General features: G+C 52.7%; 1 protein-coding gene across 4 annotated transcripts in view; it reads right to left on the bottom strand.

Moving 5' to 3' along the window:
- LOC109743092 (SWI/SNF complex subunit SWI3C homolog) overlaps nt 1-21,140 on the bottom strand; it is a 31,965-nt gene extending 10,825 nt beyond the window's left edge. The window contains exons 1-8 of one of the 4 annotated variants that reach the window (XM_020302173.4): nt 21,004-21,140; nt 20,380-20,916; nt 19,725-20,296; nt 18,661-19,015; nt 18,459-18,532; nt 12,914-13,005; nt 12,644-12,714; nt 12,401-12,543 (exon numbers count right to left, since the gene is read on the bottom strand). In XM_020302173.4, coding sequence (XP_020157762.1) covers nt 12,401-12,543; nt 12,644-12,714; nt 12,914-13,005; nt 18,459-18,532; nt 18,661-19,015; nt 19,725-20,296; nt 20,380-20,916; nt 21,004-21,031 — 1,872 coding nt within the window. In that variant the 5' untranslated portion in view covers nt 21,032-21,140. The remainder of the gene's footprint in view (nt 1-12,400; nt 12,544-12,643; nt 12,715-12,913; nt 13,006-18,458; nt 18,533-18,660; nt 19,016-19,724; nt 20,297-20,379; nt 20,917-21,003) is intronic. The other 3 variants (XM_040386691.3, XM_020302174.4, XM_020302175.4) reach the window with 3 other exon arrangements.
- Between the last annotated feature and the right edge of the window lie 299 nt (nt 21,141-21,439).

Genomic DNA, 21,439 nt, shown 5'->3' with positions numbered 1-21,439 from the left:
GCCGTGGGATGCCAGCCTTGGTGACATGAAGAAGGGGGAGCCTTCTTCCACGACGGGCGGCCGCAAGCGTGGCAAGCAGCGTAAGACGCGAAGAGGCCCCCCGGGCAGGGCACAAGGACGTGCCGAAGGTGACGCCCGCGGAGGCGCCAAGGACGGCGCCGCTGGCAAGCCGAAGCCGGCACAAGACAACAGTTGCCACAACTGTGGCCGGTTTGGCCATTGGGCCAATGAGTGTCGGCAACCACGACAAGGCCAGGCTCACGTCGCACAGGCGAAGGAGGAAGAGACGGCTCTGTTCATGGCTCATGCAAGCATTGAGCTATCCTCAGCGACACCAGTCGCAAAAGCTCTCATCCACCTCGACGAGCCAAAAGCGCACGCTCTTCTCGGCGATGGCTCCGGGAAGGACAAGACTACGGGGTGGTGCCTCGACACCGGCGCCACCCACCACATGACCGGTCGAAGGGAATTCTTCGCCGAGCTCAACTCCGATGCGCGAGGCTCCGTCAAGTTTGGGGATGCCTCCGCTGTGGAAATTAAGGGCGTCGGCTCCGTCATCTTCACCACCAAGACGGGAGAGCACCGGCTGCTCACCGGTGTCTACTACATCCCCGCGCTAAGGAACTCCATCATCAGCTTGGGACAGCTGGATGAGAACGGCTCACGCGTGCTAATTGAGCATGGGGTTCTACGCATCTGGGATCGCCAGGGTCGCCTTCTCACCAAGGTACCCAGAGGTGGAAATCGACTTTACGTCCTTGATGTGCAGGTGGCACAACCGGTCTGTCTCGCTGTCCGTCGGGACGACGAGGCGTGGCAATGGCATGAGCGCTTTGGGCACCTTCATTTTGAGGCCCTGAAGCGTCTAAGTGCCAAGGAGATGGTACGAGGCCTGCCATGCCTCGACCATGTGGAGCAGTTCTGCGACATCTGCGTACTGACGAAGCAGAGACGACTCCCCTTTCCCCAACAGGCGAGTTTTCGGGCCAAGGAGAAGCTGGAGCTCGTGCACGGAGACTTGTGCGGCCCGGTGACGCCAGTCACACCAGGAGGTCGACGCTACTTCCTGCTGCTCGTCGACGATCTCTCTCGCTACATGTGGGCGATGATTCTCGGCAGCAAGGGAGAAGCGGCGGACGCCATCAGGCGCGCGCAGGTTGGTGTGGAGGCGGAGAGCAGCCACAAATTGCGCGTGTTGCGCACTGACAACGGCGGTGAATTCACGGCGGCTGAATTCGCGTCGTACTGCGCCGATGAGGGCATCCAGCGCCACTACTCCGCGCCGTACAGCCCGCAGCAAAACGGAGTCGTCGAGCGGCGCAACCAGACGGTTGTGGGGATGGCTCGGGCTCTCCTCAAGCAGAGAGGGATGTCGGCTGTTTTCTGGGGAGAGGCGGTGCTGACGGCCGTCTACATCCTCAACCGCTCGCCTACAAAGGCACTCGACGGCAGGACACCGTACGAGGCCTGGCATGGGCGGAAGCCGGCGGTCTCCCATTTGCGGGTCTTTGGCTGTCTTGCGTTCGCTAAGGAGCTCGGCCACATCGGCAAGCTCGACGACAGGAGCACTCCGGGAGTCTTCATCGGCTACGCGGAGGGCTCAAAGGCCTACCGCATCCTCGACCCAAAGACACAGCGTGTGCGCACGGCGCGAGACGTCGTGTTCAACAAAGGGCGAGGGTGGCAATGGGACAAGGCGGTGGACGACGGCTCGACGCCGACGTATGACGACTTCATTGTCGAGTACGCCCACTTCAAGGAAGCCGGGGGAGCAAGCAGCTCCTCTTCACCGGGCACATCTACCCCGGCCCCCAAAACTACATCGACTCCGGTGCCTGCTACGCCGACGGCACCACAACTGGTGACGCCGCATACTCCAGCCCCGGCAGTCACCACTCCGGGTTCGTCTTCATCAGCACCAGCTCACGCAGAGCAGAACCCGATGAAGTTCGCTTCCCCGCTCACTCACGACGAGGAGCGGGTCGACGCGTATTATGGAGGCGAACAGCTGCGGTATCGCACGATGGATGATCTACTCGGCGACCAGCCGGTGCCGGGACTGATGCCACGTGACCTGGAGGCGCAGCTACAACTCGCGTGTGAGGACGGCGAACCACGGTCCTTTGCAGAGGCCGAGAAAGATGCGGCATGGCGCGCCACGATGCAGTTGTAGATGGATGCGGTCGAGCAAAACCGCACCTGGGAGCTCGCTGACCTCCCTCATGGTCACCACGCAATCAACCTTAAGTGGGTGTTCAAGCTGAAGAGGGATGGAGCCGGCACCATCATCAAGCACAAGGCTCGCCTGGTGGCCCGAGGCTTCTTGCAGCAGGAAGGAGTCGACTTTGACGACGCCTTCGCCCCCGTGGCACGGATGGAGTCCGTGCGACTTCTCCTTGCGCCGGCTGCCCAGGAGGGCTGGCGTGTCCATCACATGGATGTCAAGTCGGCATTCCTCAACGGTGACTTGAAGGAGGAAGTCTACGTGCATCAGCCACCGGGTTTTGCGATTCCCGGCCAGGAGGGCAAGGTACTCCGCCTGCGCAAGGCCCTCTATGGCCTACGGCAGGCACCTAGGGCGTGGAACGCCAAGCTGGACTCCATGCTAAAGAAGATGGGCTTCGAGCAAAGCCCACATGAGGCTGCCGTCTACCGACGGGGCAGTGGAGGAAATGCCTTGCTGGTGGGCGTCTATGTTGACGACTTGGTGATCACCGGCACCAAAGATGCAGAAGTGGCGGCGTTCAAGGAAGACATGAAGGCCACCTTCCACATGAGTGATCTGGGGCTCCTCTCCTTCTATCTAGGGATTGAGGTGCACCAGGACCACTCCGGGATCGCGCTTCGACAGTCCGCCTACGCCAAGCGCATCGTTGAGCTAGCTAGGCTCACCGACTGCCATCCAGCTCTCACTCCAATGGAGGAGAGGCTGAAACTGAGCCGCGACAGCACGACGAAGGAAGTGGATGCTACGCAATACCGACGCCTTGTGGGGAGCCTTCGCTACCTCACCCACACACAGCCGGACTAGGCATTCTCCGTCGGCTATGTCAGTCGGTTCATGGAGCGACCGACGTCGGAACACCAGCAGGCAGTGAAGAGGATCGTCCGCTACATAGCAAGGACCCTCAACCACGGCCTCCACTACCCTAGGTGTCCGGGGGCGGCACACTTCGTCGGGTACAGCGACAGCGACCACGCCAGCGACATCGACACCAGCAAGAGCACGAGCGGGATCCTCTTCTTCCTCGGCAAGTGTCTCATGAGCTGGCAATCAGTCAAGCAGCAGGTGGTGGCCCTGTCCAGCTGTGAGGCTGAGTACATCGCGGCCAGGAGGGCAAGGTACTCCGCCTGCGCAAGGCCCTCTATGGCCTACGGCAGGCACCTAGGGCGTGGAACGCCAAGCTGGACTCCATGCTAAAGAAGATGGGCTTCGAGCAAAGCCCACATGAGGCTGCCGTCTACCGACGGGGCAGTGGAGGAAATGCCTTGCTGGTGGGCGTCTATGTTGACGACTTGGTGATCACCGGCACCAAAGATGCAGAAGTGGCGGCGTTCAAGGAAGACATGAAGGCCACCTTCCACATGAGTGATCTGGGGCTCCTCTCCTTCTATCTAGGGATTGAGGTGCACCAGGACCACTCCGGGATCGCGCTTCGACAGTCCGCCTACGCCAAGCGCATCGTTGAGCTAGCTAGGCTCACCGACTGCCATCCAGCTCTCACTCCAATGGAGGAGAGGCTGAAACTGAGCCGCGACAGCACGACGAAGGAAGTGGATGCTACGCAATACCGACGCCTTGTGGGGAGCCTTCGCTACCTCACCCACACACAGCCGGACTAGGCATTCTCCGTCGGCTATGTCAGTCGGTTCATGGAGCGACCGACGTCGGAACACCAGCAGGCAGTGAAGAGGATCGTCCGCTACATAGCAAGGACCCTCAACCACGGCCTCCACTACCCTAGGTGTCCGGGGGCGGCACACTTCGTCGGGTACAGCGACAGCGACCACGCCAGCGACATCGACACCAGCAAGAGCACGAGCGGGATCCTCTTCTTCCTCGGCAAGTGTCTCATGAGCTGGCAATCAGTCAAGCAGCAGGTGGTGGCCCTGTCCAGCTGTGAGGCTGAGTACATCGCGGCCTCCACCGCCTGCACTCAGGCGCTCTGGCTCGCTCGACTGCTTGGTGATCTTCTCGTTCAAGACACCAGAACGGTGCAGCTCCTGGTGGACAGCAAGTCCGCCCTGGCCCTGGCAAAGAACCCCGTGTTCCACGAACGGAGCAAGCACATCCGACTGAGGTATCACTTCATCCGCAGCTGTGTGGAAGAAGGGAGCATCGAGGCGAGCTACATCAACACCACGGATCAGCTCGCAGACCTGCTCACCAAGCCTCTTGGGAGGGTCAAGTTCCTCGAACTTTGCTCCAGGATTGGGATGATTCAACTCTCCCACAAGACGACGTACAAGACTCAGGGGGAGAATGATGGATAAGTCTGTGTACTAGGGTCGTTGTGGGGCTGCAGCACATGGTCCTTGTGGCAGTTAGGATAGAGTTCCTGACCATCAAGGACTGTCAGTTAGGATAGCATCTTAGACTGGCATCTTAGACTAGCATCTTGGACTAGCATCTTAGCAGCATCTCAGCATATGCTTGGCTGGCTAGCAGCCTATAAGTATGTAACCCCAACCCCTCAGGTTGGCATGGCATTGTGTGAGAAATAAACCAACGAAAATTGTCCCAACTCTCCTAGTGTCATCCACAACTATCAATGCTCAGGTTCAAAGGTCTAACAAAGGATTTGGGCAACCTAAAATACTTCCTAGGCATGAAGTGGCTTGGACAGAGAAGGGAATATCTTTGTGCCAACAAAAATACACCTTGGATCTCTTGCGTGACATGGGCATGATGTCATGCAGCCCTTACTCTCATTAAACAAAATCATCAAGTGACAGCATAATTTGGAGAGCTAGTGAATAAGGAAGATTATCAAGTGGTTGGGAGATTATTGTACTTGTGTCATACCAAGCCCTACATTTCGTATGCCTGGGTGTGGTGGCAGATACATGCATGAACCAAGGAGTGGGCATCTTAATACTGTGCACAGAATCCTCAGATACTTGAAGAGCACTTCGGGTAAAGGGTTGTGATTTGCAAGTGGTGGCAGATACATGCATGAACCAAGGAGTGGGCATCTTAATACTGTGCACAGAATCCTCAGATACTTGAAGGGCACTTCGGGTAAAGGGTTGTGATTTGCAAAGAGTGGACATCTGGATGGTTGTCACGATGATAGAAGATCAACTTCTGGCTACTCTGTGTGTGTTGGGGGGGGGGGGGGGGGGGATTTGGTGTCACGGAGAAGCAAAAAACAGATAGTGGTGTCTAAATCAACTACAGAAGCCGAGTATAGAGCCTTATCTCAAGGGTTGAGTGAGATGCTCTGGGTGAAGCACCTCCTAAGCGAGTTGAAACTTCTAAGGAAGGGACCCTTGCAGATGTGATGTGACAATCAGTCAGCTATAAGCATTGCTAATAACCCTGTTCAACATGATAGGACAAAACATGTGGAAATTGTTCGCTTCTTCATTAATGAGAAACTTGACGCTAGGATCATCAGCCTTACTCATGTCAGCTCTGGGCAGCAGTTTGTAGGTTGCTTGACAAAGGGATTGAGAACAAAGGATTCTAACTTGGCATGCGACAAGATGGGGATGATAGATATCTAGGCGTGTTGAACTGGTATGGGCCTTACTGCCCATCTCCACTTAAGCCCATGTGGCCCAAGCCCATGGCCATGACCTAGAAGAGGAGGAACATTCCAGCCAGAGAACTCCGAGCCCCCACACGTAGAGAGAGAGAGCCAAGGGTACGTCTCTCCCGCGACTCAACAGTATTGTTACAGCAACTAGAGAGCACACAACTAGAGAGCACGTCTTAATTGGGCAGCTACGAGTTAATCATCATGCAGCTGATTCCAAGTTCTCTGTCTATCAGTATTCATCTGGTTCCCAGCCACAAAGTCATATCATTTCTATCATCCGGTGCCGAGGAGCTCATGATGTACGGCCACGGCATTGAGGGCATGGGTTTCTTCCACATTGAGGTGCCGGACGTCCCACCCCCTCCCCTTCACTCATGGCGATCGTCTCCGTCGTGGGTGAGGGCGTCGCTTCTCCTGAGATGATCGAGGCCGAGCTCAACCACCTGTGCCGGTGTGAGTGGGACTGGCAGGTTGCCCCCACCTCTGCCAACACCTTCACGGTCGTGTTCCCGGACGCCATCAACATGGAGTACTGCACCCGCAACGGCAACATCACCCTGGTCCTCAACCAGCTGGTGGTGGACATCTCTGAGCCGAAGTGGGATCCCAAGGCGGTGGCGGTGCTGGACACGGCGTGGATCCTCATCGCCGGCCTCCCCGACATTGCCCGATCCGAGCGAGTTATTCGCAACATGTCCAAGATCCTCGGCAAGGTGGTGGTGGTCGATGAGCTCTCGCTCCACAAGCCGGGTCAAGGTGAAATCCCTGGACTCCTCCAAGCTCCGCGCCTCCGTCCGCGTTTTCTTCAACGACCAGGGATTCAACCTCAAGATCTGCCCCAAGCCACCGAACCACGTCGGCCGCCCCCGCTTCTTCGACGACAGCCACTATGGGGGTGGCCCGGGCGGTGGCGACGACTCCCACCACCGGCGTTCTCGCCCTTCCGCCTCGACGACCAAGATGACGATGAGGAGCTGTCGGAGCGTTCTCGCTCCCCTTCCCGCGAGCCGTCCAACCCCCCCCCCCCCCCCGGGGCATGGCGGTTCCGGGTCCAGGCGCACCCGAGTGATGGCCACCGACCTCGCGGTTGCCCTTGGGCTGACCCCCCCCCCCCCCCCCCGCCAGCCTCCTCCCGCGTCAGAGGTGTCCAGTGACATCTCCATCGTGGGACTGCTCATCCTCCCTCCTTCGTCGCCTCGCTCCCCGTCCGCCAACTCCGCGTTGCGCCTGCCTCTGTCGTGCCCGCCGCCCTCGCCCCCTCGTGGTCCGACCCCCTCGGACCACACGGGCGACGGCGGCGGCTGCCCGCTCCCGCCGACCCCGGCGGATCCTCCACCCGCAGAGGGCTCGGCCGCGGACACCCCTGTGGCCGTCACCTCTCCGCTTCCCCTCCAGGTGACCGCTGAAGACCCCCTCGCCTCCCGAGCCCACTGTCCGGGATGGTGCCTGACGTCGTGACTACTCCTGTCACCTTGCACCCCCACGGACGATGGCATACGCTAGGCGGGCCCGCTCCACCTCGACGCCGGTGACTGCCTCTCGCCGCAGTGCCCGCCTCGACGCGGCCCGTCCGGCGGACCTCCCAGCCCCGTCTGTCCCCGAGCGTGCAGAGCTTCGGGCGGCGGCCAGGAACCTCGAGCCAGGTGCGGACTCCATCCCCACCCCCCCCCCCAGTTCTTCCAGTTGTTCTTTCTCCGCACTTGAGGCTCTCCCCCTTGGCCACCTCGCCAAGGTGGCCACCGGCTCGGCCATCATCTTCAGAGGGGAAGTTGCCCCCCCCTAGAGCAGATCGAGGCCATCCGGGCCCGTGAGATCCTAGATGGCAGACTCGCCGAGACCCGGGCTCGCCTCACCCGGCTTCCCGCTGAGCCGGACGCCACCCCCTCTGTGGTGGGGGCTCCAGCGGTACCCGGTGAGCTGATCCGTGGTCGCACCCGCTCTCGCACTGCTGCCCTCCGGGCACAGAGCGCCTCCCGTGTTCTGGGGTCAAGCAGCCCCCCGATGGCAACTTGATGCGGGTCCTCTTCTGGAACATCCGCGTTTTCGGCCATGATGGCCGACGCCGCCAACTCATCGAGTACATGCGAGACGAGCACATCGACATCATAGCCATCCAGGAAACCATGCGAACTGAGTTTTCCCTCCCCGAGCTTGATAGTCTTAGCCCCCACTTATTCGCTTGGCACTGGCTCCCTTCTAGTGGGACCACCGGGCACTCGGGTGGCATCCTTTTAGGCGTGAAGGATGCCACCTTTGAGGTGGGCGGCATGGACCGAGGCGAATTCTTCGTTAGTATGGAGATCTTTGAACGAGCTCTCAACTTCAAATGGGAGGTCGTGATTGTCTATGGCCCGGCGGATAACCGTCGTTCCCCGGCTTTCCTTGCCGAGCTTCAGCAGAAGGTCTCCGCTTCCCTCCTCCTTGTAGTGGTGGGAGCAGACTTTAACCTCATCCGCTCCCCTGATGAGAAGAACAATGACCGGATCAACCTCCCACGGATGCAGATGTTTAACGACTGCATCGCGGAGCTTGGCCTCCGCGAACTAGATAGGACAGGTGCCAGGTTTACCTGGACCAACCGTCAGGCGGATCCGACGCGATCGGTTCTAGATCACGTCCTAGTTTCCCCTGAGTGGGAACTTAGGTGCCCCTTGGCTTCTCTTTGTGCGATCACCCAGATCAGGTCCAACCACGTTCCTCTCCTCCTATCCACCTCCGACGAGCGCCCCCCCCCCCCCCATCCTGCCGCGATTTCGGTTTGAGCTCTTCTGGCTGAACCAGGCGGGATTCGTCGCGGCGGTCGCGACTAGATGGATCTCCGCGCAATCATCTCCCCACCGGTCCATGTCCGCCGTTGACTCGTGGCAGTTTTGTGCCAAGCTCGCCCGCCAATTTATGAAGGGGTGGGGCGCGAACCTTAGCCGGAACCTCCGCGAGCGCAAGAAAGCCCTCCTGACTGCCATCCAAGCCCTTAACGCCCGCGCGGACACATCCGGGATATCCCCGGATGAGTGGATGCTGAGATATGATCTCGAGGATCAGCTCTGGACCATCTACATGGATGAAGAAGCATACTGGAGGCTCCGCGGCACCCAACGGTGGGTGCTCCGTGGGGACGCCAATACGACATACTTCCAGGCGATTGCCAATGGGTGGAGGCGTCAAAACTCCATCCATTGTTTGTGGGATGGGGATACCCCTCTCGTCCGCCCTTCGGACATACGAGTCCATGTCAATGGCTTTTATAAAGCCCTATTCTCCCCCACCCCTAGGGGGTGGGGTGGGGCTGCACTGGCCCCCGACACTTGGTCAGCTACCCAGTTAGTTTCTGACGAGGCGAATGCCGCCCTGGTGGCGCCTTTCTCCGAGGACGAGGTCCTCGCGGCCATAAAGGGCATGAACCCCTCCTCTGCCCCGGGTCCTGATGGGTTGCCAGTGATGTTTTTCAAAACGTTCTGGTAGACCATCAAACCGGAAGTCATGGCCCTCTTTGATGAATTCTACTCGAGGGCTATGGACCTTGGGCGCCCAAACTATGGGGTCATCACACTCATCCCCAAAGTTCCGGGCGCCTCTGACATCCGCCAGTTTCGGCCTATCACTGTGATCAATGTGATATTCCGGATCTTGGCCAAGGGGTACGTCAATAGGGTGACCCTTCTCGCTGACACCGTTACTCACCCCAGCCAATCCGCCTTCATCCAAGGGCGGTTTATTCTGGATGGGGTGTTAGTCTTCCACGAAGTTATTCACGAAGTCCGGTCCAAGCACCATCGAGCGGTCTTCCTGAAGCTCGACTTCCATAAAGCACATGACACGGTTCAGTGGCCCTTCCTTCGGGAAGTCTTGCTCCGCAAGGGCTTTGATGACCGGTGGGTGACCAGAGTTATGCAGCTCGTCACCTGCGGTCGGACCGCGGTTAACATTAACGGCGAGACCGAGCCATACTTCCCCACTCTTTGTGGGGTTCGCCAGGGCGACCCGTTCTCACTGTTTCTGTTTAACATGGTGGTCGATGCCCTTGCCGTCATCCTGGATAAGGCCAAATCTGCTCGCCATATCCATGGCGTAGTCCCTCACCTGGTAGGAGGGGGAGGGGTCTCCCTCTTACAATATGCAGACAATACCATAGTAATGGTGGAGGGTTTCGCGTCAGACATCGCTAATCTGAAGTTCCTCCTCCTCTACTTCCAACAGATGTCCGGGCTCACAATCAACTTCGATAAGAGCGAAGTGATGATTCTGGGTTACTCTCCTGAGGAAGCCCAAGCCATGGCTGACCGGTTGAACCGTCGGCTGGGTACTTTCCCCACATCTTATTTGGGGATACCCATTAGTGACTCGCGACTGACCGTGGCTGACCTACGCCCGGCGGTGACTCGGATGCAGCACTGGGTGGAGCCATGGAAGGGAAGGTGGCTCTCGAAGGCGGCCAAAGTGATCCTCATCAACTCCTCGCTTTCCAGCCTCCTCTCGTTCCTCATGAGCTTCTATAGCCTTCATAAGACTCTCCATCAGGAGATCGCCAAATACCAGTCCAGGTTTTTCTGGGCAGGCGAGGGCGAGAAACAGAAATACCATATGGTGAGTTGGCCCGACATTTGCAAACCTAAGAACCAGGGAGGTCTTGAGATCTTGTCTTCTCGGCGCATGAACATTGCTCTCCTAACCCAATGGCTCTGGCGAATCACCAATGGGGAGGGGGGACTCTGGCTCACCATCATCCGCAGTACCTTCGGGGCCAACCTCTAGCTTTCTGCCAGCGTTCTGGTGGCTCCCAGTTCTGGCAGGCTGTGATACAGCTGCTACCCGTGCTCCGCATTGGCACGTCCATTTCGGTTGGCTCCGGGTCCCTGACCCTGTTCTGGTTCGATCGTTGGGTGGGGGACTCCCCCTTGGCTGCTCGATTCCCGGAACTATTCTCCATAGCGGTTGACCCTCGGGTCTCTGTCGAGACGGCCCTTATTGACTTAGGGCGTCTAGCTTTCCGGCGCCCCTTCGGCCCCCTCGAGGTGGCCGCTTGGGACTCCCTCCTCCAGGACATCGCCCTTCTGCCAATGGACGTCGAGGGCGCCCCTGACTCCATCTCTTGGCGACTGGAGTCCAACGGCTGCTTCTCCACTAGGTCCTTATACTCGGCTATCGCTCCTTCGTCGGCCCCTGAGCCCTTTAGCCTGATTTGGGACATTCGCCTCCCTCTGAAGATCAGGATCTTCCTGTGGCAGTGGATCCAGTGACGCCTTCCCTCTGGGGTTGAGGTCCTCAAGCGTAATGGACCAGGAGACGGGATGTGCCCCCTATGTGGCACGGTGGAGGATGCTAATCACATCTTCTCTTGCTCCACAGCCCAATTCCTGTGGTCTTGCTTTCATGAGGCGGTCGGTGGACAGTGGTGCAACACCAACTTCCCGGACCTGCTTGCTGAGATCCACGCCTCCGCCCCACGCCACCGCCATATTAGATGGTTGTGCGTTGGGGTCCTCGCCTGGACGCTTTGGACCATCAACAACAAGCTTGTTATTCAGAAAATGCCTCTTCGACGTGCGACTGACGCGATCTTTAAAATGTGTGGTTACCTGTAGCTTTGGAGGCCGCTTAGCCGCCCCCAGGACCGGGACGCCATCAACACCCTCCTCGCCGATCTTCGCTCAATGGCCTTCCGCGTGGCGCCCCCGCTGCCGCCCCCACCTCCGGAGCCCGATTAGGCCTGTTGTTCGGGTTGTTGTGCGTGTGTTTGTGTTTTGGATTTCAGGGATTGTTGAGCTGTGCCCTCAGCATTAACCCCGTTGCTACTTTGTGTGTTTGAGGAACTTGTGTGTGTGTGTGAACCTTGATGGATGTTTGGCTTGGGCGGTTTGCTTTATCTATAAAGCGGGGCAAAAGCCTTTTTCGGTAAAGGAGACTCAAATTTTTCAGGGACTTGACAAGTAGAAATCCGGATCGAAAATGTGAACCATCGAATCAAAGCCGGATGGATGAAGTGGCGCCAAGCTTCTGGCATTCTCTGTGACAACAGAGTGCCACAAAAGCTAAAAGGCAAGTTCTATAGGATGGTTGTTCGACCCGCAATGTTGTATGGCGCTGAGTGTTGGCCAACTAAAAGGCCACATGTTCAACAGTTAGGTGTGGCGGAAATGCGTATGTTGAGATGGATGTGTGGGCACACGAGGAAGGATCGAGTCCGGAATGATGATATACGAGATAGAGTTAGGGTAGCACCAATTGAAGAGAAGCTTGTCCAACATCGTCTGAGATGGTTTGGGCATATTCAGCGCAGACCCCTAGAAGCTCCAGTGCATAGCGGACGCTAAAATGTGTGGAGAATGTCAAGAGAGGTCGGGGTAGACCGAATTTGACATGGGAGGAGTCCGTTAAGAGAGACCTGAAGGATTGGAGTATCACCAAAGAACTAGCTATGGACAGGGGTGCGTGGAAGCTTGCTATCCATGTGTCAGCCATGAGTTGGTCGCGAGATCTTATGGGTTTCACCTCTAGCCTACCCCAACTTGTTTGGGACTAAAGGCTTTGTTGTTGTTGTTGTTGTTGTTTGACAAGTAGAAATCCATACACAGAAATCAGCCGTGCCAGTTCACAACAAATTGTGCATGCAATAAAATGACAGAATGCAGACTAACCTGATGATTTATGACGGTAGCAACTAGTCTTTGGATTTCACGTTCCTCCTGATCCGCAAAGAGTTTAGACTTAATTGCCGCTGCTGACAAACCGCACAGGGTGGCATGCTTCACATTTTCTAGAGAAATGGACGATGAAGCACCTGTTACAGGATAGGATAATAACTTAATGGTAAACTCTTGAATGAATAAACAAATGAGATTTCACATCAAAATTAACTGTAATAAATATGAAACAGCTACCATTATGGCCACAAAAGTTTGGATGCGCACCATGGACCCTATCATCAATATGCATTCTTTCAGAAATCACCCTTCAGCAAAAGGCAAGTCAAAATCACACTATAGCAGAATATGGGAAGGGAACTGGGAGCAATTTCAAAGGTCGAAATATCATCACCAAACAGATTTATTTTTTTACCTCAAGTTAAGGATGTAAATTGTTCAAAGTGCCAACCCTTCCGTGTTTGATAATGTTAATAAATTCACTCAATACAAAAAAAGATGGCTAACCTCGGATCATCATCTCTTGTCAACGCAGATAATGCTGCACTTGCACACGATGCTGCAATTCTTGGTCCAATTGCAGAGGCCAAGAATGCAACCTACACAATATTTATGAACAGTGAGACCAAATATACAGAAGACACAAAAGCCTACAAATGTTTTGGTTATGAGGAAGTATAAAGTGCAGTACCCTACAGCCAGTGCGCCCATGCGTTGCAAGCAGATAAACTCAGTGAGAGAACATGGTATGTAAATACACTCAGGATAATACTTACTGACTTTTGTTACTTATCATTTTCTTGGTCATTAGTACTTTTAGTTTCTACTTTGTAGTAGATGTCTTACTTTTTTAGTGTAATCATGTTTAGTTTCTAAGCATAAATATTATGCAAGCAATTATAGTATCTCTCCATCAGCCAATATATACCTTTTCAGATGACTAACGCCATGGTTTCATAGGATAACATGGAAGTACAGTTGTGCACAACATGCACGACATCCCTTGGAAGAGTACACACAAAGTGCAATTTGAGTTCACTTAGACCTGGACGTTCAGCAGTGAATTGTACGCTTTTCAATTTGAATCAGACAATTAATGGTGTTAAAGGGAAACAAATTTGATGTGTGTCAAATTGGAATTCTGACATAAAGAAAGCAAATGGCACTAAAAAATAGTACGTTTTCATATCTCTACTAGTAAAGGGGAGTTGGTAGCGTCACCTCCCCTGGTTTTTTCTGCCCCGCGCCTCCTTCCTGTTAAGCTTCATGCACTAGCCAACGCAACCAAAAGTCCGAACTTATGGAAAGGGCTAGGCAATCCACATACACACTTCAACACCCCCTCCCACGTGTGACGCGGGAAGTCAACACGTGAATAGACTCAGAGGTATGACTCATGAGGCCTATACGTGGACACGTAAGGGGGCAGCAGGAATTTAAATTGCGAAAGTCAGGACTTAAGCTCAAGACCTTAGCTCCAATACCATCGCTCGCCTAGACTCCCAAATGGGTCTCAGCCTGCTACCGCAACTACTGCACCGTCCTTCTCCGGCGCCGCTACCACCTCCGTGCAGGAAGCTACCCGATCCGTTGTGCTTGTCCTTTGACGACTGCCTCTCGCTGCCCGCCGATCGTTGCATTTGTCTTTAGATGTAAGCTTCGATTTCTGTTGCTCATGGTGTTGCGCGCGATGTGTTGCTCCTCGGTGATAGAGGATGAGAAGAAGCCCGAAGATGCACCACAGTATGAGGTTGAGAAGTCGAGGAGAGTGCAGAGAATGAACAGGAAGAAAAGGATGCTGACCATAAGATATTTTCTGGAGTTCGCTATCAGGCGTGTTGGGACGGAGTGAGCTACGTCGTGCGTCAGCTGCGTCAATTCAGGCGGCCAGCGGATTTGGCGCCACGACGGCCGACCGGCGTGTTGTGTGTGCATGATGGTGTTGGGGTGTTGTGCATGAGAATTGGCTACCAGAGGGCATGCACGGCTGGCCGACGTGTGTGGCTGTTGGCTGGCTGTGCGTGCATGTTCAATACCGTTGTGTTGTGGTTGTGTGCGTGTTGGCCGGAGTGTAGTCCACTAAGCCAGGTGGCAAGGCGCCGGTCGAAGAAAACGGTGTGCTTCTAATCATTGAAACCCGTTTGCTTTCGTTCCATCGTTCTGTTGTGCGATTCGGCAATATGTCGGTTCGTGGTATAGAAGGTCTCGAACCCGCTGTTCGAGAAGAGGCCGAAGGATTCGGCATCTGCAGCGTTCTTCCACCCCACAACCTCCATCGCTTCGTGAAGTGGCCCAAGAGTGTGTACCGAACGCCAGTGCCACGTCCTCAAGCAGCACCTCAAGGTGCCCGCGGTGCCCCCTCCAATTCACCTACGCATTGGACAATAACCTTGGTATACTTCCTAACTGTTTTTTATGGAGCTTTGCACTAGGAGCTCTCAAAACAAAAAATATATGAACAAACTTAATCCATCATAATATCGGTATACGGATCACAGATAGGATTTGTAGTCTTCAACTCAAATCTATAAATGGTTTTAAGTACACGCAATACCAATATGGTTGCCTTATTGATCGCACTGAAAATGGATCAATTATTAAAGATTCTACTTGAGACTCAATTACTGAAGATTCTAGAGTCTCGACCTATGTAGTCATGTAACCGATTTACTCCATAGGTTTTTAGGTCTATGAGTTTCTACTCCAATTGCCACAAAATACATAATTTTACGACAAATAAATATAGCAAACACATGTATGTTTCAAACATTTTCTTTTTGAATTTTTAGAATATGTTAATACTTATTTTTTATCAAATAATTGTTCACTCCAATACGAGTGTTAACCTTTTTTTGTTAGATAAACACGATTCCTCGTACTTGTTCTTTTATTTTTGGAGCGAACTTGCAACTAATCAATTATTTATTTGTTTTCATAAACTTCTTAACTTCTGCATATGGTGAGAACATTGTGGGTAATAGGTTTCAAATTACCACTTTAGCTTTTAATATTTTATCATTCATCATAGTTACAACACACACCCACACGGAGAGAGGGGGGACAAGAAGGACGATAATAGCGACATCAGTCGGGTGTCATATTGAAAAAGACGACGTGGATGTATGTGCGTGCGTGCGCAGGGGTGAGGGGGTCTGTCATGCTTATTATGTTAGGGGCATGCGACATTTTTTTCCCCTGTTGCAACACACGGGCATGTTTGTTGGTCTTACCAAAATCTCAACTAAATCAAAACTTCCCTTGGCTTTTCCTATCCATAATCAAATAAAATTAAATCTTACCAAAATCTAATATATGGTGGATTTCTCTATTATCCCTATTGTTAAAGGAAGACCGTACGTCATGCTCATGTCACTTCGCTTCATAACACCACCGATCAATCAAAGGAAAAAAAATCCGCCCTCTCGCTCGATCCCACCAGCGTGCAAAAAAAACGAGTTAAAAACCCAACAATGGAATCCCACACACATGCACGCATGCCGACTCCACCCTCGATTCCTCGAGCAACCTCTCCAATCAGCACCTTCGAATCTTCGAACCCCACGCCGCCGCCCCAAGCATGCCACCTCCCGTATGAGTCCCCTCCTCACCCACAGCGCCACAAGCCCTGCCCCCAGGCGCCGCCGCCCCAAGCATGCCGGCCCTTCCCTATTTCGCCTCTGCCACCACCTCCGCCCTCCAGCACAGACCTCGCCCCATTCAAGCGTCGGTGGGTGGTCGATCAGACCCACTCCAAGGGCAAGGTCGAAATCGAGCGGTCAAGCCTCAGGGCGGCAGCGTGGTGACGGCGGATAGTCGTCCGCCGCGTAGATGTGGAGCGAGTCGCGGGAGAGGCGGTTAGCAAGCGCGGGCTGGACAAGAAAGTGATGCCAGCGAGGGCAGCCATGCCGGCGGGTAGGGCAGTGTTGACGGTGGCCGTCATGGTGTTTCCGAGGGAGAGCGAGGCATCCGCCATCATGCAACCGAAGAAGTCGAAGTCCGGGCCGAGGTTGGCCACCGTGGTCGGTGTGAAAGTTAGCGGACCTGAAGGCCGGTGACGGGTCCACCGTCGCCGCACCGCCTCTGAACTTGGTGGAGACGCAGAAGGAGGGCGGTGAAGTTGTGAAGACCGACGCATGCTTTTAGGGAGGAAGAGCTTTTCAATTTAGATGGTAGTCAGAGTCTGCCGGATACTTAGCAAAAGCTTTAGCTGGTTTTTTAGAATAGAGATGGAGCATGGGTAACTGACAAGATCCAACGCAGAACATGAAACAGTGTAATTCGGTCCAAAAAGGAAAAATTGCTAGAGAGAAGGACCAGCCAAAGGGAGAATATCTGGTAAACACGGTCCTTTTGTTGGCATCCTTATTAAATGTTTTGAAAAACATCTTATAAATCCTTTTGTTGGCATCCTTAAGGCTGGTCATAGTGGGGAGTAACTTAGACTAGTAACATGCATATGTTACTAGTCCATGTTACTATCTTCATAATGGGTAGTAACATATGGATGATAACATACAAGCCTTCATTAATTGAGACATACTCATTTTACCTCGGGGTGTGTTATGTTACCACAAGCATCTCTCCCCTCATTAACTCCATGCCACATAAGCAACTTTGTCTTGGGATGTGTTATGCTACTACCTAAGTTACTCCCACTATGACTAGCCTAAATGTTTTGAAAAAACATCTTGTAAATATGGTTGGCTCTTAAATATTTTTGAAAAGAAATCTGAAAAATATGACATAGATGAGATAGACCATATTTGCAAGATGGAACACCCGTGTCACAAATCTGAAGTCAAATTCATAACATAGTGTGAGAAAAAAATGCAAATTTGACTCTGATAATACACAACATTACTTGGGCTTTAAAATTTGCCCATTACCTCTGTTGATACTATTTTTTGTTTTTCGAGTTGGGTTTCAAAAGGTACTTGATTTTTGTGACATTATCGGTTCATCTTATGCCTATCTATGGACTTTTCTCATATTTGTTTGGAACATTCGTAAGTACAAGCCGATGTCGGGAGCACTACAAGCCTTGGTGCACCCAACAGGACGAACAGAGTAATGGGAAGAAGGCTATGCCCTGGCTACTGGAGTTACGGAAGACCATAGTGAAATCTTGACGAGCGCGTGCCTGCCCGTAGTGAGTGGTCAAAGAGACCGATGCAGGTGGCCACCACAGTCTCATGAGCTTGATAAAATCAACAGTACTTGCCAGTGACGGATCTAGACTTTAGCAGATGGGGTTGAGGAAGTTGGCCGGATTAAAACAAGGTCAGCAGCTGCGAGAAGATAGCAAGCAAGGGCTTGCTGGCGGAAGAGTTCACAAAGACTAGCTAGCGTCGGCAGTTGAGCCGGGAACTTGCCGACGTTGGCAGTTGTGTCAGGCTTGTCAGCGGCCACATGCTAATGAGGTTCGCCTAAGGTTCACCGGCTGTAGAGATGAAGGAGTGACGTCTATGGTCTTGAGCTGTGAGCTAAGCGATTGTTTCCGATTACATTTGTTTCGGAGCAGAAGAGCTCATTATTGGATGAGGCCATGAGGGGCCTTCACAGTAGTCCACCAAAGCCCACCGAACTGGGATCCAAAACCAATTCTAGTTTCTGGACCATCCAAACAGTTGGTATTGACGATGAACAATTCCAATTCCGGAATACCGACTCCAATTACAACATCCAAACGGAGTCTAATTGACATTTCTTATATTTGAAGTACATAAGTAGGCAAGTGGATGTGGATGATCGTTGCCTTATATATAAAGCAGGGTGAAAGCCTTTTTCGGTAAGTAGGCAAGTGGAAGTACTGGCTTCCATTTCCAACATTCTCTATGGTTGAAGACAGAACCATGCTTAGTGAAACTTTTAAGTATGGAGGCTAATCTAACTTTACTAAGGGATTTGATATAAAATTAAGTGCCAATAAACATAGTCAGCATGTCATTATAGTGCTATACATTATTCGCAACCCTCTAGTCCTCTAACCAGGTGGAATGTAGGAACTCCGTGCATCAATTGTCTAAACAGAAAGTGATGAAAAATAATTTACCAGAGACATGACTGGATTAGAAGAACTGATGAACGGAAGTTCGTTTCCATGTTGAATACTTTGAGGCAGATTTCCTGGATAGAGAATAAACAGAATTGTCATTGTTAAAAATGGAAGTGATCAAACACAGTTTACAAAAGGTGGAGAATAAACTAAGGAATTCTGATGGTGGAGCAAATAACAACTCAATGATGTAGAAGACCTGAAGTACTGCCATTGGAATCTGAATGTGGATATCCATTGCTTTGCGGTCTAAATGGCATGGATGCATCTGGTACCTCAATGTTCTCTAACAAACTATCCTCCACTGGAAGACGAATAAAATGGTAAATACACTGTGCCTTTGACTTTGTTCCAACATGATCTGCGATGCTATTCCAGTTGTCTTTGTGCTTTTCTATGCCCTCCAACATCAATAATGTTTCTTGATCAGTCCAGTTATCCCCCTCATTTTCTGATCCATCTTTAGCCCCATCGACTCTCTGAAAATCTAAGCATGAATGCCCGATAACATATCTTGCATCATGGAAGCAATCAGAGCAAATAGCAATATCTGCCTGCTCAATCAGTTAAACAACAAGCTTTTAACCACTAGCTTCTTACCCACAGAAGAGAAAAGAAAAACAAGAAGCAGACTGGCTAATTAACTTGAAAGAATGATACAGCCTTGCAAACTCCCCCTGTTCATCACGTCAAAGAAGAAAACGGTATCGTAGTTCGTTGATACATCATTAACAAAACAGGACGAGCTGAAATTCGAAACAGAACATATCTGGCCCAAGCCACACATATCACAAGTTAACCAACGCTAAGTTACATTGCACCTAGACGCAAGTCGTTTCACATCACACATAAGTGACACTATAAGGATTTGTGTTCTGAATATTTTTGGTTCACGCATAAAATGGTGGAGATATTACTATGGGCTTCCAACATTATGATGCATAAGCAAGATTTGTGACAACCACATGGGCACCAGTATCTGCTGGGTCAGAAAATCATGAATCAAGATAAATTGGGGTTTAAAATTAAATAACAAACTGCAGTCTTTCTGAACCCAAACAAAATTCGGCAGTATACTAACTCTGCAACAAGACTATTTAACTTACTGTGATGTGTCTTGCAATGTTTTGAAAATACACCTTTTGAGCACATGTGAAATTCATAGGGTTAATAACAATCCTAGATACAGAACAAGTTTTCCTACATATGAAAAAAAATGAAAATATAATATGTATATGTAAATGTAAGTATGAAGATGAGCACCTCTTTCTGCGACTGATAATGCAAACTGCGCAAAGACTGTGAGCAGTAACTGCAATAGCTCTCTGATAGACGCTCTCTAATCTTCCCTTCCAATTCAGTAAACTCAGCACCGGCATCAAAATCCACCACCTCCGAATTCGATGAAGATGAAGCCAGTGAAGAAATGTCGTCTGCTTGGAGACTACATTTAGGCCGATCAAACAAAACTAAACCATCAATGGATTTCAGCGGTGCAGTCAACAGTTGCAACTCCCCTGCTGGTTCCTCTATTAGAAGTGATGCTGCCACCCTCAGACCCCGGTGCACCAACCCAACCGCGAGGTAATTGATGATTCCCCAGGTGTCCAAGAACCGAACGATCCTACTCAAATCATATAGTTCACCTGTGTTAACAACAAACCCCTGGCACTCCGCAAACGCAAGCCTCTTGCCAGGGTTCTCCAAATATTTGGCAATAATTTTATTCCTTAACATTATGAACTTCTCCGGAGTGTGCCCTGGAGATTTCCCTGTGAAGAAGTGTGGAACAACCTGCCTTTCCAGCCTGTGCACCGCCCCAGGAGAGAACCAATCTACAAATTGTAAACTAATTCATGTTGCAGTGAACTTAAAAACGTATGTTCAGTAATTCAGGGTTTGGTCGCAACAAGCGAACCTGAGTGCTTGGGCACGACATGGAGGCGGCCCTGGAACTGCTTGTGCACGCCATGCCCCTCCGTAAGGGGAGGTGGCGTGCAGACGTAAGAAGACGGCTTGTCAGGATCCGTCGAAAGGGACGGGTGGTCAGGGAGCGCCACGGAGAGCACCTGGAGCTGCCCATGCGAGATGTTCTCCAATACCGGTGGCGCGGCGGCGGAGACATCACCCACATACGCAGATCGCTCAGCTGCAACGACGGCCATGACCGACGGATGCGGCCGGTTGACTGTGCGGCGGGTGGCGGCAGGGAAGGCGGAGATGACCTCGGCCGAGGAGAGCAGCTCTGCCTCACGGAGGTCGGGCACGGGGTCCCTGGCCGCGGCACCGGCCAGTATTTCGTCGTCGGCATTGTCGACCGCGGGCGATGGAACGGCCGTGTCGTCGTCATCATTGTCGGCAGCGGAGTCGGAGTCGTCCGAGTGGTCGGCCGCGGCTGACGGCAAGGGAAGGGCGTCGGAGTTTCGCTTCCGTTTCCGCCATTTGGTGCGCGAATCTGGGAGTTAGGGTTCGGACGGCGAGTGCAAAATCAGTTGGTAACAGCTCAGATAATTAGGTCCGGCGAGAGGTTGGACGTACGAACCTGGCGTGCAGGAGGCCTTGCGCGGCATCGTAGGCGGCGGCGACGCGGGGGCTGCCGACGCCGAAGAGGTGGTGAGGATTCGGAGTGTGACCGCGAGAGAGGGGACCGACCGTCTAGACGATGACGACGAAGGGAACACGTGCGAGGAGAAATTGGATCATTTTGCGGCGTTGGACAAAACGGCAAATTTGACAAATTTAACATGTGGACGAAATCAAATCACAGAATGAACTGTCCGTGAAACTATTTCACGCGGATGACATTTTTGTGTGACGCCCGACACGAAGGCGCCACACTACACTGTGCAACGCCTCACAGATAGGCGCTACACGCCTGGCCAGCGTTGCACCCCAGACTGCATAAAAATTGCTAAGTCATTGTGCAGAGCCTAAGAGCTAGGCGCTGCATTGTATAGTGTGGCGCCTAGCTCTCAGGC

Source organism: Aegilops tauschii, chromosome 4 (assembly GCF_002575655.3).
Source record: "Aegilops tauschii subsp. strangulata cultivar AL8/78 chromosome 4, Aet v6.0, whole genome shotgun sequence".
Lineage (NCBI taxonomy): Eukaryota > Viridiplantae > Streptophyta > Magnoliopsida > Poales > Poaceae > Aegilops > Aegilops tauschii.
The sequence above is the reverse complement of the archived record's forward strand: the minus strand, read 5'-3'. Positions and strand labels throughout refer to the sequence as shown.